Source organism: Tiliqua scincoides, chromosome 1 (assembly GCF_035046505.1).
Source record: "Tiliqua scincoides isolate rTilSci1 chromosome 1, rTilSci1.hap2, whole genome shotgun sequence".
Lineage (NCBI taxonomy): Eukaryota > Metazoa > Chordata > Lepidosauria > Squamata > Scincidae > Tiliqua > Tiliqua scincoides.
Genome location: NC_089821.1, coordinates 42,223,348 through 42,239,666, shown reverse-complemented (window position 1 = coordinate 42,239,666; position 16,319 = coordinate 42,223,348). Strand labels below are relative to the sequence as shown.

The 16,319-nt window shown below is 44.2% G+C and overlaps 2 protein-coding genes across 9 annotated transcripts in view; one reads left to right on the top strand and one right to left on the bottom strand.

The window, feature by feature from the left end:
• ELP4 (elongator acetyltransferase complex subunit 4) overlaps positions 1 to 15,090 on the bottom strand; it is a 216,691-nt gene extending 201,601 nt beyond the window's left edge. For 3 of the 6 annotated variants that reach the window (XM_066638014.1, XM_066638015.1, XM_066638018.1), the window contains exons 1-2: positions 14,850 to 15,089; positions 7,712 to 7,747 (exon numbers count right to left, since the gene is read on the bottom strand). In XM_066638014.1, the coding sequence (XP_066494111.1) occupies positions 7,712 to 7,747; positions 14,850 to 15,048 (235 nt within the window). In that variant the 5' untranslated portion in view covers positions 15,049 to 15,089. Of the gene's footprint in view, positions 1 to 7,711; positions 7,748 to 14,574; positions 14,767 to 14,849 lie in introns of those variants that run through there. The other 3 variants (XM_066638016.1, XM_066638019.1, XM_066638020.1) reach the window with 3 other exon arrangements.
• Positions 14,739 to 16,319, top strand: part of IMMP1L (inner mitochondrial membrane peptidase subunit 1) — a 53,716-nt gene continuing 52,135 nt past the window's right edge. Inside the window, exon 1 of one of the 3 annotated variants that reach the window (XM_066638023.1) lies at positions 14,739 to 15,196. The gene's annotated coding sequence lies outside the window, so the exon portion shown is untranslated. The other 2 variants (XM_066638021.1, XM_066638022.1) reach the window with 2 other exon arrangements.

The following is a 16,319-nucleotide window of genomic DNA, read 5'->3' as shown; positions in this document are numbered from 1 at the left end:
AGTGAGGAGAATAATATGTTGTGGACATCTAGTGGACTAGAGAGAAATTGCAAAATGGAGTCTGTTCCAGAAATGTGGATACAGAAAATCTTGATTAATACAGAGAGATTGCTTGTTATGGAGCGACAACAACGGAATTGGTCCTTGCAGATTCAAGCCAGTCTGGAGACTCTTTCCCAACAGACAGATGTCTGTAATGAATAATTGGAAGATGTGAAGAAACAAGCAGAAGATAAACAAGGGAGTGAAAAAGTGGACAAGGAGGTAAATCAACAGGATGATCAACAGGACGAAGAAGAGGTGCTGATGGAGATCAAGAAAGATCTAGGAAATCAAGGACAGAGTAACAGGAGTGCACAAATCACAAAATTTGTTGGAACAAGAAGGAGAAAATATATCCCAGTTAACTGGAAGAATGAACACACCCTATATAAGAAAGTGTGGATTTATCAGATTCTGTTATAAATTATTAAAGATATTACAGGAAAAAAAAAAAGGAAAGTAAAAAAGAAAAAGAACCCTGAGGGATAATCTGAGGGTTAAAGAAAATTGGAGGATTTATTCAGCTAATAACAATGGCCCAAATTTATTTGAAGGGAAAAAAAAGAATACATATGAAATTGATAAATATGAATTAGAATGTATTAAAAAATATAGTTCGAAATGTAAACGTGTGGAAGAATTGTTTTATACGTGGTAATTATGTCAAAGGAAAAAGTAATTAGATTGGAGAATTAGATTGGAGTTGAAATAGCTGAGGTGATAATTTTGGTAATTAGATTATTTTGTTTTAATATTAATGAGCAATCGAAGTTAGTTTACGCTTGGGAGAAAGTGAATATTTAGAAAATATAGTATAGGGCATTAGGGAAAATTTATTGTATATTATATAAATAAATGGATAAATCAATAAGAGGTACAAACAGATGAGTAAGTAGATTAGAAGATGTTTAATTAGTAATGGTATATGGTATTTAGCACTCCTAAATGTATGCTATACGTTTGTATGCCTGTGTGTGTTAATTAAAAAAAATTTTTAAAAAAAGGAAAAGCCTCTCCCATGTGTTTGTCAGTCAAATTTCAGATGGTACTAACATGTAGAGTTTCTCCAGAAGATTTTTATAAGCAAGGAGAATCATATGAGAGCAGATAGTCCTTATAATAGCCCAGGCCTAAACTAATTAGTTGGGCCAATATCAGAATCTGAGCCCTTGTGTTCACTTTTTCTGTTTTGTTAACCTTCTGCTCAATTGTAGTTCAACAAAACACAATTTTTTTAGAACAAGATTGGGACATCTGCATTTGTCAATTATCTAAAATACATACATACATACATACATACATACATTCATACATACAGAAAGAAAGAAAGAAAGAAAGAAAGAAAGAAAGAAAGAAAGAAAGAAAGAAAGAAAGAAAATGACATGATCTATGGGCATTTCATATCTATTTTCATTCATCTGCATCTTGAAGCTTGTAAAGGAGCCTTTTCTTTTAGATCAGGGGTGCACAAACCCCGGCCCTGGGGCCACTTGCAGCTCTCAAGGTCTCTCAATGTGGCCCTCAGGGAGCCCCCAGTTTTCAATGAGCCTCTGGCCCTCTGGATATTTGTTGGAGCCCGCTCTGGCCCGACGCAACTGATCTCAGCATGAGGGTAACTGCTTGACCTCTCACGTGAACTGTGGGGTGAGGGCTACCTCTGCTGCTTGCTGTTTCACGTCTGTGATGCAGTAGCGGCAGCAAAGGAAAGACCAGCCTTGCTTTGTGCAAGGTCTTTTATAAGCCTTGAGCTATTGCAAGACTTTCATTCATTCATACAAGTTCATCTTTAATATATTCATTTATGTAAACTTATGTAAATGTATTCAAATTTTAAATGTAAATTAATTTGTTTTTTCCCAGTCTCCCCCCCCCCCCCGACACACTGTCAGAGAGCTGATGTGGCTTTCCTGCCAAAAACTTTGGACACCCCTGTTTTAGATAAAAGATGAAATAGTTAATGATAACATGCATTTTTCCTGACCAAAGACCCTGGGCATTTAAAGCACAGAAATTCAAAAGGTGCATATTACCTATAACTATATCTTAACTGCACACGTTGAATTTCTGCCCGTCACACTGAGTTTAAAGACAGAGTTTCTTTACCAGAAAAAAGTGTAAGTTTTAAAAAATGAAAGTGGCCACAGAATATGAAAGTATCTTGGCTGATAAAATAAAGATACTCCAGGTCTCCCACTACATAGCCAAAATCTTCTGATAAAGTTACATTCCTTTCTTGTTTGGTTTGGAAGGTAACTTGAATATAACTTTATTCTATAATTGAAGAATGAAGTTGCTGATCTCTTGACTAAAATATGCAACTAGTCCCTCAAAACGGCCACGGTGCCAGAAGATTGGAGGATAGCAAATGTCACACCGATCTTTAAAAAGGGAAAGAGGGGGGACCCGGGAAACTATAGGCCGGTCAGCCTAACATCTATACTGGGTAAGGTGGTGGAATGCCTCATCAAAATAGAATCTCACAACACATAGATGAACAGGCCTTGCTGAGGGAGAATCAGCACGGCTTCTGTAAGGGTAAGTCTTGCCTCACAAACCTTTTAGAATTCTTTGAAAAGGTCAACAGGCATGTGGATGCGGGAGAACCTGTGGACATTATATTTATATATCTGGACTTTCAGAAGGCGTTCGACACGGTCCCTCACCAAAGGCTACTAAAAAAACTCCACAGTCAGGGACAGGTCCTCTCATGGATTGAGAACTGGTTGAAGACCAGGAAACAGAGAGCGGGTGTCAATGGGCAATTTTCACAATGGAGAGAGATGAAAAGCGGGGTGCCCCAAGGATCTGTCCTGGGACAGGTGCTTTTCAACCTCTTCATAAATGACCTGGAGACAGGGGTGAGCAGTGAAGTGGCTAAGTTTGCAGATGACACCAAACTTTTCCGAGTGATGAAGACCAGAAGTGATTGTGAGGAGCTCCAGAAGGATCTCTCCAAACTGGCAGAATGGGCAGCAAAATGGCAGATGCGCTTCAATGTCAGTAAGTGTAAAGTCATGCAAATTGGGGCAAAAAATCAAAACTTCACATATAGGCTAATGGGTTCTGTGCTATCTGTGACAGATTAGGAGAGAGATCTTGGGATGGTGGTGGACAGTTCAATGAAAGTGTCGACCCAATGTGCGGCGGCAGTGAAGGCCAATTCTATGCTTGGGATCATTAGAAAAGGTATGGAGAACAAAACGGCTAATATTATAATGCAGTTGTACAAATCAATGATAAGGGCACACCTGGAGTATTGTGTCCAGTTCTGGTCGCCACATCTCAAAAAAGACACAGTGAAATTGGAAAAAATGAAAAAGAGAGCAACTAAGATGATTACTGGGCTGGGGCACCTTCCTTATGAGGAAAGGTTTTGGCATTTGTGCCTCTTCAGCCTAGAAAAGAGGCACCTGAGGGGAACATGACTGAGACATACAAAATTATGCAGGGGATGGACAGAGTGGATAGAGAGATGCTCTTTACACTCTCACATAACACCAGAACCAGGGGACATCCACTCAAATTGAGTGTTGGGAGAGTTAGAACAGACAAAAGAAAATATTTCTTTACTCAGCATGTGATTATTCTGTGGAACTCGTTGCCACAGGATGTCGTGACGGCATCTGACCTGGACGCCTTTTAAAGGGGATTGGACAAGTTTCTGGAGGAAAAATCCATTACGGGTTACAAGCCATGATGTGCATGTGCAACCTCCTGATTTTAGAAATGGGCTATGTCAGAATGCCAGATGCAAGGGAGGGCACCAGGATGCAGGTCTCTTGTTATCTGGTGTGCTCCTTGGGGCATTTGGTGGGCTGCTGTGAGACATAGGAAGCTGGACTAGATGGGCCTATGGCCTGATCCAGTGGGGCTGTTCTTATGTTCTTATCAATAGGGGGAGAGAGACAAAGAAACTTTCTAGATTGCTGTTCTCCAGTTCTGAAATTATCTTGTCTTTATCACAGTCCCAGTTCAAGCAATGGTGATGATATGTTTAGCCTTCTGGAACAGGATGGATGTAGACAAAAAACATTTTTCAACAAGCAACAGTGGTATTTTCAGATCTGGAACCAGATTCAACTGTGCCTGCAACACAGGAACCAAGTGTATAATGCAATCCTATGCGTGTTTACTTAGAAGTAATTCACATGTACATAGAAAGCTGCCTTAGCCCAATCCTGAGCTCCTGTGGGGCGCAGTTGTGGTGGCACCAAAAATGGCTGTCGCCACATCCTGCACTCCCATGGCAGCTGCGGGCAGCACCTCAGGAGAAGGGGACTTTTGTCCCCTTCCCCCGGGTAAAGGGAATAGCCCTGCAATGGAGTGAAGCAGGAGCCTCAGTGTCAGGCACCGAGCCTGATGAGAAGGCTCAAGATCCGGTGGAGCATTGCTGCACCGGTCCCGCCTCCCACCCTCCCAGCTCCCTCCCCCGGGCACGCCTCCCCCACCCTCTCCCCAACTCCCTGCCCTCTGCCCGCCTCCCTGCTCCATGGAACGCCTCTTCCTACCCCCACTTTCCTCTCCGTGGTTTGTCAGTCCATGCAACCCCTGAGCGGCAGAGGCTGCCAGTGCTGGACTAGTATGGGCACTTGCCTGGCATTAGAGCTCTCAAATGTGCCTTATGGCATGTTTGCAACAGTGTGCGCCAGCAGTAAGCGGGCAAGTCGAGCTCCAGGTTGGGCTCTTAGGCTGCAATCCTATACACACGTTCCCAGGAGTTAGCCCTATAGAATATGCAAAGGTACTTCCTATCTTGTGATTGTAGCGTTAGACTTTGCTCACTGCTCCATCTAATGAAACACTGTATTCACTGACTGGCAGGACCGCTCCACTGTTTTAGACAGCTACCTTTTTTAACCTTACCTGGAGACACTAAGGATTGTTCTCAGGACCTTCCACATGCAGGTCTAATTACTGAATGAAGTCCTCATTCCCTTAATCTCACTAAGCTATGGTTTACTCCCAGGTATATATGCATAGGATTGCAGCCTCACAGCCCAATCCCAAAGGTGGCAGTGTTGCCAGGTGCAGCAGCACGAAAGCCGCTACTGCTATGTCCTGTGGCCCCAGGGGAAGTCCCAAGCCTGGCAATGGGGTTTCTTAAGTCTGCACAGGTGCAGACTTGAGACTCTGTGTTGGGCCTACCAGTCTGACAAGGAGTTCAGGATCCTGTGAAGCTCTGTTCCACCCCCTCCTGCCCTGGTTCCTCCCCTCACCCCTCCCTTCGCCCCAAGGCCCTTAAGTGCCACCTGAAGCTCTTACCTAGCTCTGGGAGGTGACCAGCCGGCACTGGTCTCAACGCCAACGCTGGCTCTGCACAGGGTGTCGCAGGTATGCCTTACAGCACATTTGTGACACCCAGTGCCGGCACTGGCCCAGGTCAGGACAGGGCCCTAATTATCTACCATCTATACCTCTCCTTGGTTTGTTATTTTATTTTTAAACCTCCCTATTTCCTTCTCTCTTTATTAAAAAAACAAAACAACAATCTAGATCAGAGGCAAAAAAAGAAGAGATGCCACTGGGGTAATCCTACCTTGGGCTAGGGAATAACCTACCACAACCCACTAGCTGAAGATCAGTGGCATAAAGGTTGTAATTCAAACACTATTTAACAGGATTGTAAGCCATTTTTTTATCCAATCGTCAGAAAACCATAACAATTAAAACAAACAATTTAATAATCTTGAATATACTATTAGTTGGTTAAATTAACCAGGATAATGTGCATCAAATAATGAAGATGAGCATTTAATTTGCAATGGGAGTTAATCTAGGAGTAAAGAAACATTCTTGCCTTAGAGACTGTTAAAAAAGAATTTAACCTTTCTACAGCACTTGGAGTATAATGCTGAAATATCCTCCTAGGAGGCTTAACTCTGACAGCTTCAATCTCATAATACACAACGCTTGTCTAGACTAATCTCATGACAGAATCTTACTGTTGTCTATATTCCTGACAAGCCATTCTAAAAATGCCGCCACGATACCAACTACGCTTGCTTTAAATCCAATTTCTAAGTTTCAGCATCTTACGCAAAATGATTTTAGAATTATATGAATGTTTTTGTTATTTGAAATGTCAAGACTGGTTACTAAGTGTTTTCATTTCCACTTTTCAAATTACAATCTATAAGCTTTTTTAAAGGGTTTTAAAAACCCTAACCTAAAAATTACTAATTTGACTAGTGTGTAAAACATAGACATGCTAATAATGTGTAAATACATAGACATCCTGTTCCAATCCCATTATCTCATCACCAGTAAATCTGCCCATTTTATTTTCTACAATCTCCAGTATTAGATCCATTACAGTTGAATTACATTACTATTAAACCCATGCACTATTTTTATTATGTACGTATAGTGCCATCTGTGTACATGCTGCTTTACAGAAGAGGACACATTCCCATATGAAAGACATCAAAAATTTGACACAGAGGAGACGAGGCAAAGGCAGCGAGAGAAAAGGGGACACAGATGCAGACAGTGGAAGAGCATGTGACTATTTCAGTCACATGTAATCAGGTTTAATTACAGTGGGATATGGAGAATAAAGGGTTGTGTCAAACGTTTCACAGAAAAGGTGAAGAATCTGAAAGAACTAAGAGAGGAGACATCAGAGAGGTGTCCTCTAAGAAGGAAGAGGACTAAGAAGATGGTCCAAGCATAAGAGGCAGGAAAGGAGAAGTCATTTGAAGAAGCAGAGGGAGGAACGATTATGGGCAGGAGTGTAATGAGATGAGTTGAGAAATAAGGAGTGGTACAAAGACATATAATTCTGTTTATATCCCGCCTTTTCCACCATGGAACTCCAGGTGGAACTCCCAGGCAGTCCCCCATCTAGACACTCCTAATTTCAGGAAGGTTGCTGTAACATGTGCCTTCAGATATGATCTAACCTTTGGGCAGCCCAATCCTGAAGCTAGAGTCTCCGCCGGTTGCAGCGGCACCAAAATGGCTACGGCTGCATTCAGCAGCACTACCGAGGCTGCTGGAAGTTTCCTTGGGGGAAAGAAGATTTCATCCCCTTTCGCCAAGTGAAGGTGCTGCACTGGATCTCCTCCAGTCTGCACCAGCTATTTTCCCAGTGCAGACTGGAGGAACTCCTTGTCGGGCTTTTTAGCCTGACATGGAGCATAGGATCCAGCAAAGCAGAGATCTGCTGGAATCACCCCCTCCCACCCTGTTTCCTCCCCCATCCTGTTCCACCCACTCCCTGCCTCCTTCTGTCCCAAAACTACTCAACACTGGCTGGCCCTCCACATGGTGCAGAGGTTCAGCGCCCACTGGTGCCAGCCCAGCAATGACAGCCCCTCATCTCCAGGTGCTGTGGATGTGCCTTGCGGCACATTTGCAACACCCGATGCTGAGGATATTTAGAATTGGGCCCTAAGTCTTCTGAAAGAGCTCTCCTAAGGCTCTCCCCATACTTGAGGAAGTATTAAAGGTTTAAAACTATTTGCAAGTTTAACAATTCACAATAATGAAAACAATCAAAAGGACCTGACTTATAGGGAAATCATTTGTGATACAAAATGATATGCATTATCTTTTAAGAAGACACCTTGGAAAACTTGGTGCTGTGTTTTTATTAATATTAAAATATTCAGAAAAAATACTGTATAATTGCTTATAAGTTTATTATATTAAAAAATTTCATACTAACCAATAAGAAGAAGGGTTCCAACTGGCAAACCTCCACCTAGGGACAAAATAAATTTGAGAAATGAGAACACATATTAACATTACTACGAATTGTTAGAATTAAGGAAAGGTGATACAGGAAGTTAAAAATGTAATGTGAAAAACATTTTAATTACCTTTATAATACTTCTTACAATTCACTATTAAATAATTACATATTGCATATAATTATATATCATACACTACAATTACTTTCACAATATGGTGAAAAGATCCTGCAGAGCTCTACGTAGCTAAACTTAAGCATTTTCATAGTGTTGTCACAGCCAGCATTCCCTTGTTTTAGTCAGACTATTCTACATATATAAAAGTAATGATTCCTTATTTGAAGAATCTGACAGAGTTAAAGCAACTACAGCAGTTGCAAAACATTAACCAAGACCTGATTCCATGCAATATCAAGGAATGGCTCTGCTTGGCAGAATGTTGAGTAAGGCTGCAGACCTAAACATATTTACTTGAATTACCAAGGTAGTTGGGATACAAATGTCTTAAATAAAATTACTAGAGAATAAGCCCCTCTGGATAAACTGAGTAAACATGCATAGGATTTCCCGATAAGTAGTCTCACATTGTGAGGATGCTGTCTACACCTCCTACAGCAGTTCAAAGAACTTAGCCTAGCAGCAACTATGTAGCTACATGGGGGACAATACATCTGTGCAGTCTCGTACACCAGAGAAATTGCCATTCAAATATCAACTGCAGCAGAGACATCCATTCTGGTACTTGAACAAAGAAGTAAACATACAGTACTATAATTCAGAAATTATGTGTGTATGTTTTCATTCAGACCCTTGTATTGTCAAACAAGAATTACAATGTACATTTCATACACAAAAATAGATTCTGTGTCAGGGGTCAAGCCCTTGTCCGACCCCTGCCTTACCTGGCTGCAGGCCAGGGGCAGAACTGCCTGGCCATAGAGCCCCTACCACCTCTCCAGCTGACCAGGTAAGTCATAGGGTAGCTGGGTGGGAGAGACTGCCCCCCCAGCTCACCTGATCTGAGCAGGGCCGGGTCACCATTAACCACCATAGAGGAGGGAAGCAGGCCAGGGTCAGGGCCCCTTTAAGCCTAGAGAGGGAGGAAGGGGAGGAGCCGAGGGTGTGGCTGGGGAGGATAAAAGCAGAGAGGCCTGTGATGACAGGCAGTTCTGGAGAGGGAGGGCAGGAGGCTAGAGCCCCTGCCTGAAGACCAAGGGCCTCAGGTCATGTATCTAGGGAGGAGGATAAGGGTGTTGTGAACCCCCTCCCCCTGGCTTGGTCTGAGGCTTCCCCTGCAAGGAACCCCAGGGAGGTGGACCATCCAGCTGACCCTTGGCACCCTGCCGGATGATGCCCAGACCCCCCCCCTTTTGGGGGCACCCCTCACACTCTGGTAGAGAAAAGATGGGATAAAAATATTTTCATTTAGTCAACTGTCAATCAGCTAACTTTTTCAAGTGAATGCTCCTCTTTCATTGACCAGGGGGAGAGTAACTGGCCCTCCACACCCCAGCAGTGTCTTTTCTTGTGGCTGTCTGCTGGTGTTCTTTGGCATCTTCTTAGATTGTGAGCCCTTTTGGGACAGGGAGACATTAGTTATTTGACTTTCTCTGTAAACTGCTTTGTGAACTTTTTGTTGAAAAGCAGCATACAAATACTGTTAATATTATTATTATTAATCGTGGACATCTGCATGGCAAAACAATATGGTAATCAATCACTCAATATCAATGCCATTTCCATGGGAAATGCACCTCTCATACCCTGTGGTCCTAATCAGAATTCCCCCCCCCCCCACACACACACACTTTTTTGCTTCTTTTAGTTACATTAGAGGCACTTCCAGTTTTATGCATTCCTCTTACTCATGCAATCAGCCAGATGTCTGACCCTGGCATTAACCAGAGGAGTGAAAAAGTGGCCCTCTGGTCATTTTTTGTTACAGTATATTTTTATTTTGGTTAAAAATAATGTAACAACTGATGAAAGGTAGGAGCCAATTTCAGGTGGGTCCCCATAAATTTCAATATTTTAGTTTTAATATATTAGACTTGATGCTACCACAATATGTGACTGCAGTTGGGGAAATGTTACAGACCTGTACTTTTAACAAGCTACTATGTGTATTCTTAACAGTGATAGTCAATGGGACGTACTACTGGGTAACTGTGGGCAGGATTGCAGCCTAGAATTGTAAAAAATTTTCTTGCTTGATAATGTCACTTCTGGTCATGACATCACTTCCAGTGGGCACTGACAGATTTTCATTCCAAAAAGTGGGTCCCTAAATGTGTGAGAACCACTGATATAGAAGTTTGCGAAAGAAGAAAATTTCAGCTCTCTCAATCTTTTCTCACTTCCATATCTACATTATATCAAAGGCAGTAAATTAAATATTCAAGTCAGGGCCCAAGCCTATTCAACTTTCCAGCACTGATACAGCCGAAATGCATCCCCAAGGTAAGGGAACAAATGTTCCACTGCAGGGATGCTGCAGAATGCAGCACATGCTCCATTGGCAAGACTGCATCAGTGCTGGAAAGTTGAACAGGATTGGGTCCTCGGTTCCACTGCTTGCAAATAAGGCTCCTTGAAATTTATGGAACTTGCAACAACATAATGTGATCATGCCACATCAGCAGGTATCCTCATAATGCTAGGTGCCAGCTCTTGTACTCTAAAAGGATGCAAGAACCCACAAAACCAACCTTTATCCCGTATGTATACAGGATAAATTGAAGGAAGTGGGGTGGGGGGAATACAATGATCTCAAATGTACAAACACACTATAATAATACTACAAAAATTTGGGATGTAGTACAAGTCAGATTGAACAGCTCAGCCAACAGGTTTATTAAGCAGGCACTAAAGCAGGGGTGACAAACATAAGGCTCATGGGTCATATCTGGCCCTCAGTAGCTTTATATCCAACTGCATATTTTGACTCTCCCCGAACCACTACCAGTTGCTCTCATCTGCTGAACTGTAAAGTGACACATTGGCAAAAGCAGTGGTGATGAAAGAGTGGCACTTGGAGAGCCCAATTATCTCCACTTCTGCTGAGATGTCACTTTGCAGAGCACCTCTCAGCTGTTGAACTGAGGGGTGACTGCTGAAAAGACGGCCCATGTGATTTTGGGGTTGTATCTTGAAAATATGGTCAAGATTTGCATATTTTCTATCATTTACAGCTAATGAATTCCTAGGTGAGGAAAAAGTGCTTATTTCTGGTCATCACCTGCTTAATCACATCACTTCCTACTTAATGACATTACTTCTTGTCCTCACCTATTGATTAATGCAATATGTTTTTGCATATATGAATACATACGCATTTCACCCATAGTCAAACAAACCCTTAACTTAATCCATATATTTTTCAGTTCCCAAGAATATGGATCCATGGATAAAATTCACAAATTGTTCTGCATACTATAACTTTGCATGTGTTTCTTCTATCTGCTGCAGAAGTTAAATGTAAGGTATGGAGCTGCTTACAGGTAGCAGAAAGAGGGGCACAATGATGCACTGAATAAGGGCGCAGTCCTAACCCACTTTCCAGCACTGGCATAGCTGTGTCAGTGGGGCTTGTGCTGCATCCTGCAGTTGGGGGCAGTCACAGAGGCCTCCTCGAGGGAAGGGAATGATTGTTTCCTTACTTCGAAGTCGCATTGCCCTTGCATTGGTGCTGCAAAGTGGGTTAGGATTGAACCCTATGTTATACATATTGCAATATTTTCAATCCAATTATTTGCAGGGTTTTTTTTACCCTAGCTCCAATGGCATGCAAATAGAACATCAGCTAGTATCCACCCTCTGTGAAATTTCCCTTTCTGTTTACTGTCTTACAAGTAACTCACAGGGCTTGCTGGGGGTGAGGCAGCAGATTTTTCCATAGGAATAACAGCCCACTTAAACCATTAAAATTTCAAAAAACACATTTCTATCCAAGTTTACCCAGAAATAAGCTATCATGAGTTCAGTTGGGCTTACTTCCAAGTAAGTGTGTAAGCAAAAACAGTTGTCCTGTCAAAGGAACAGTTTCAGTAGAGAAACCTGGTACAGTCTAATTCTGAAGTCAACCAAGACATATCAGTAGCCCTATCTATGTGCATGCCCGATCTCGTCTGATCTCAGAAGCTACCAAGCAGGGTCAGGCCTTAGTTAGTTAGTACTGGTTAGTACTTGGATGGGAGACCACCTGGGAATACTGGGTGCTGTACGCTTATACCATAGTCTTTCAAGACTGAAGGTTGCCAACCAAGCACCTATGTGCCAAATGAAGAGAAATCACCATAGGCACTCGCCTATAAGTCGACCACACAGATAAGCTGAGGACAGGTTTTGAGCTAACAATAATGGAATTTTCTATGACCCTCGGATAAGTTGGGGGTTAAACTTAGGGGGGGTGTCTTACTAAAGTTTTGTCTGATTTTACATGAGGTCAGATCCTGAAAAATAACCTACCACTAATTGTTACCTAAGAACTGTAGTCTCCAATTTATTAAAAACATAGTAAAATATCATAAGATACATTTTTATTCTTTTTTAAATTCTGGTCTTCACCACTTTTTTGTAAACACTATCAGAGTAAGTGCAGTGTAAACTACATACCACTGTAAAACAGGGGTTCCCAACCTGGTATTCACATAGTCCCAACCTTTAGGGGTACTTGAAAAAGAATGGCAGAATGGCAGAAAAAGGCAGGCTGTGCTCCAGAATGCCAGACCAGCAAGGCAGGATGGGAGGTAGCTAGTTGGCTGTGAAAGCCCCACCAATAGTTAGTTTTTGGTCATCAATACATCTATGAATCAGTTATTGAAAACCAGCACAGTCAAAAAGCTGAAACATAATATGGAAAGTGATCAATCCGCCAGAATTTCTCAGCACACTTCTGGTGCAAAACAGTGCAAAGGCACAGTCTTCTGTTCCTCAAACAGATAAAAAGAGAAAACACTGTGATGAATACATGAAGTCTGGGTTTTCATAGAGAGGAGATGAGGGCTTGTATTATTAATTACAAATATTTTGCTAATATGAAGGGTACAATTTATGGAAATAGGCTGCCAAGGGATATGCAAATGGAAAAGGTTGGGAACCACTGCAGGAGATCCATGAATCAAATCCACCTTTAAGGTGGACATGAGGAGAACCATGAATCAGAGACACCTTTAAGGTGTCTGGTGTGTTAAGCCAGAAGCTCTACATACAACATACAACACATAACTGAGAGTGTGCAATTCACAGCAGAGAGATGAGATATTTGCAACCCTTTTTACTCAGAAGTAGACCCACTGCTTTCTATGGGTGTTATTCTTAAGTAATGGTGCACTGAATTGTAGCCTGGGAAGGAGGGTCCCATCCTGGTGTTTCAAAAAACAGACCTGTTTTGCAAGCATTTGCAAAGCAGAACCAGGCTGCAGCAGAAGGAAGGAGAATAAAAGGTTAACTTTGGCTGGAATGTCCCTGGAAAGTAATTATAGCAACTAAGGAGGTGCCTGCCTGAGCTGAGCAAACTGTTCAGAGATAAGGCAAAGTGAGAATTGGAGCTTGATTACTTGGCAAAAATTTCACCTGTCTATGGTATGTTTAAGCCATGGCCTAAACTTGACCATAATGATTGGTGTATAAGTCCAACTGGCTTCAAAAGGACTTATTATGGACCAGTTCACATGATCAAAGAGATATACCACAAACATGAGCTGAATGGTTCCACATTGCATTTTCACACACTGAAGCAGTAATGTTTTATTCACTTTACTTATATCCTGCCCTACTGTTAATTTGAAGTGGCTTAACACAGAGTTTCCAGTGGTCTCCCATGCAGGCACATGCCTATTTCACTTTAATGCTGTACTAGTACATTATAGTTTTTGTTTTGTGCAAAATACAGCTTTGCCTACAATGCAGGACATGCAATTTTATATCAAGGCATTCCAAAGATGTTCCCAGAGTAGGTGCTCATTTGGGGCATATGCCCAGCAGAATCCACCCACACTGATTCAGTGTTGTAGTAGGGCAGGTAAAATGGGTGGAGCCTGGACTGTGGGTTTACACAGGTGAATGCTAAAGCAGTTTGCATGGATGAAGTCATGAACCCAGGGAGGACAGACTAAAACCCACTCCATTCATCTTTAGTCTGCCACTTGTTTAAGTCCTGAGGTGAAGAGGAAAGTTAGTCTATGTCAGTGGTTCCCAACCTGGGGTACGAATAACCCCAGGGGTACTTGCCAGGACCTTTAGGGATACTTGAAAACAAAGGAGGGGAAAAGGCAGATCTATATTAGATTGTCTTGTGGGGCTGGCAAGGCAGCTAGCTGGCTGTGAAAGCCCCACCAACTGCTAGTTTTTGGTCATCTGTTTGTGTATTATCAGATATGGATCAGTAGTTGAAAACATATAAACCTGAAGTAACAGCAACTATATTAATTGCAAACATTTTGCTAATAGGAGGAGTACAATTTATGGAAATGGGCTGCCAAGGCATACACAAGTGGAAGAAAAGTTGGGAACCACTGCTGTATGGGGAGCATGCACACATCTCACACACACCACATGTCCATCCAGAACTACTATGCTGAGAGGCTGCCTTGTGTTCTTTGACAAGAGCAGGTTTGTAAGTAACTCATGCAGGGCACTGGCCTGGGCAAGTGACAGCCAAGAAGAAAAGGGGGTGGGGGAATCAGGGAATATCTGGGGTCTGGTTACAACCCCTTGAAAGACCTGCCTTCTTACAAAAGCTGACCTTCTCTCTCTTCTTCCCCAGAGGCAGCACTTATGCAGCAGTCCTATCCACACTTCCCTGGGAGCAAGCCCCATTGACTCTAATGGGACTTACTTCCGAGTAGACATGGCTGGGGGAGCTCTCGGCTGGGGAGTGCGCAGCAGCCCCCACAGGTCCCTAAGGGCGGGGAGGGTCCTCTGGCCATCCAGGAGGACGGAGAGAGCCGGCGCCGCCGCCCGCCAGACAGCCCGCAGCCCAGCGCCGGGGCTGCAGCCCAGGACCCCGAGCCTCCACGGCCAGCCGGCGAAGAGGACGGCGGAGCGCGCGGCCGCCCCGCGCCCTCCCCTCGCAGGACTGCGCTTGCGGAGCGCGGGGGAGGCTGCACCAACCTAGCACAGCGTCCAGGGAAGGGAGCCCGCTGGAGACCAGCAGCTGGCCGTGGCGCACCGACGGCCGGGAGCCCGGCACGAGGGCCAGGCGGCCGCTTCCGCCGCCCGGCGCTGTCCTGTGGAAACTCGTCGTCGTCGCCGCAGCAGCAGCCGCAACCCCTCCGCTCTGCGCCAGCCCGCCGGTCGCCACGGCCGCCATCTTGGCTGCTGCTCGGTTGACAGGGGCAGGGCGAGCAGGCCGGGCACGCGCCCGCCAATACGAAGCGCCGGCGCCTGACGCACGCGCAGGCCTCTCGCGGGGGCGAGGAGAGGTCCTGAGTCTCTCGTCCCGGCTGCTGCTTCGGAGGGTGAGTGGGGGGCGCTGGAGCCCGGCTGTGCGCAGGAAGGGCTCGGCCTGGGGGCGTCAGGGAGGCTCTTCGCGTTCCCAGGAATGCCCCATTTTGTGAGAGAAGCTTTCGCTGTGCTGTCCCTGTTGCCTCTGCACAGGGGCCTTCCTTGGCGTCTGTGGAGTTCTGGTTCCCAGCCGAGGTGTGTGTGCCCCAAGGGGTGCCTGCCAGACCCAGCCTGGGGTATGTGTGCCCCCAGGAGTTCTTGCCAGAATGGGGTATGTGTACCCCCAGGAGTACTTGCCAGGACCTTTAGGTTCCCAGCCTGGGGTATGTGTGCCCCCAGGGGTACTTGCCAGCATGGGGTATGTGTACCCCCAGGGGTACTTGCCAGTACCTTTAGGTTCCCAGCCTGGGGTATGTGTGCCCCCAGGGGTACTTGCCAGACCCAGCCTGGACTATGTGTGCCCCCAGGGGTACTTGTCAGGACCCAGCCTGGGGTATGTGTACCCCCAGAAATACTTGCCAGGACCTTTAGGTTCCCTTCCTGGGGTATGTGGGCATAGGCATACATAACTCTGTATAAGCTCAAACTATGTTGTGTAAAACTACGCTAGTTTTCCAGGATTGCTGCCTAGCCCCTAGTGACCTTCCCTGAGGGCCAATGTGTGCACATTTCCAGAGGGATACTTTATTTGGTGTTTGAGCCAAGGACGAGCAGTATGCGTGCAGTGTCCCCATGTGTATTCAGTGGTTTCTCTTCCCCACTGCTGGCCACAATCTTTATTTGTGACTGAACTACAGGGTGAACAGCATCACCCTTTGCCTCAAGAAGCAATTTAAAGTGGTCTCCCTGTGGCATTTTTCAGATGTACTTTGGTCCTGAACCTGGCCTTGTTTCTGTTCTATCAGATATGCATGCTTTTGGTTTCAATTAGCAAGGTGAGAAAAGTGAGGAGAAATGGTCTAGAACTGGCAAAAGTTTTCATTCACTGGCACTTGAAATACCAATATAGCATTGCAGATGTTCTAGAAAAGCGTCTAACCCGTGTTTACCATTGAATCCATGCAGAACATACCGTAGTTCATGGCAGAATAAAACTGTGGTCTTGCTTATTTGAATTTGTGCTTAAATTGTGATACT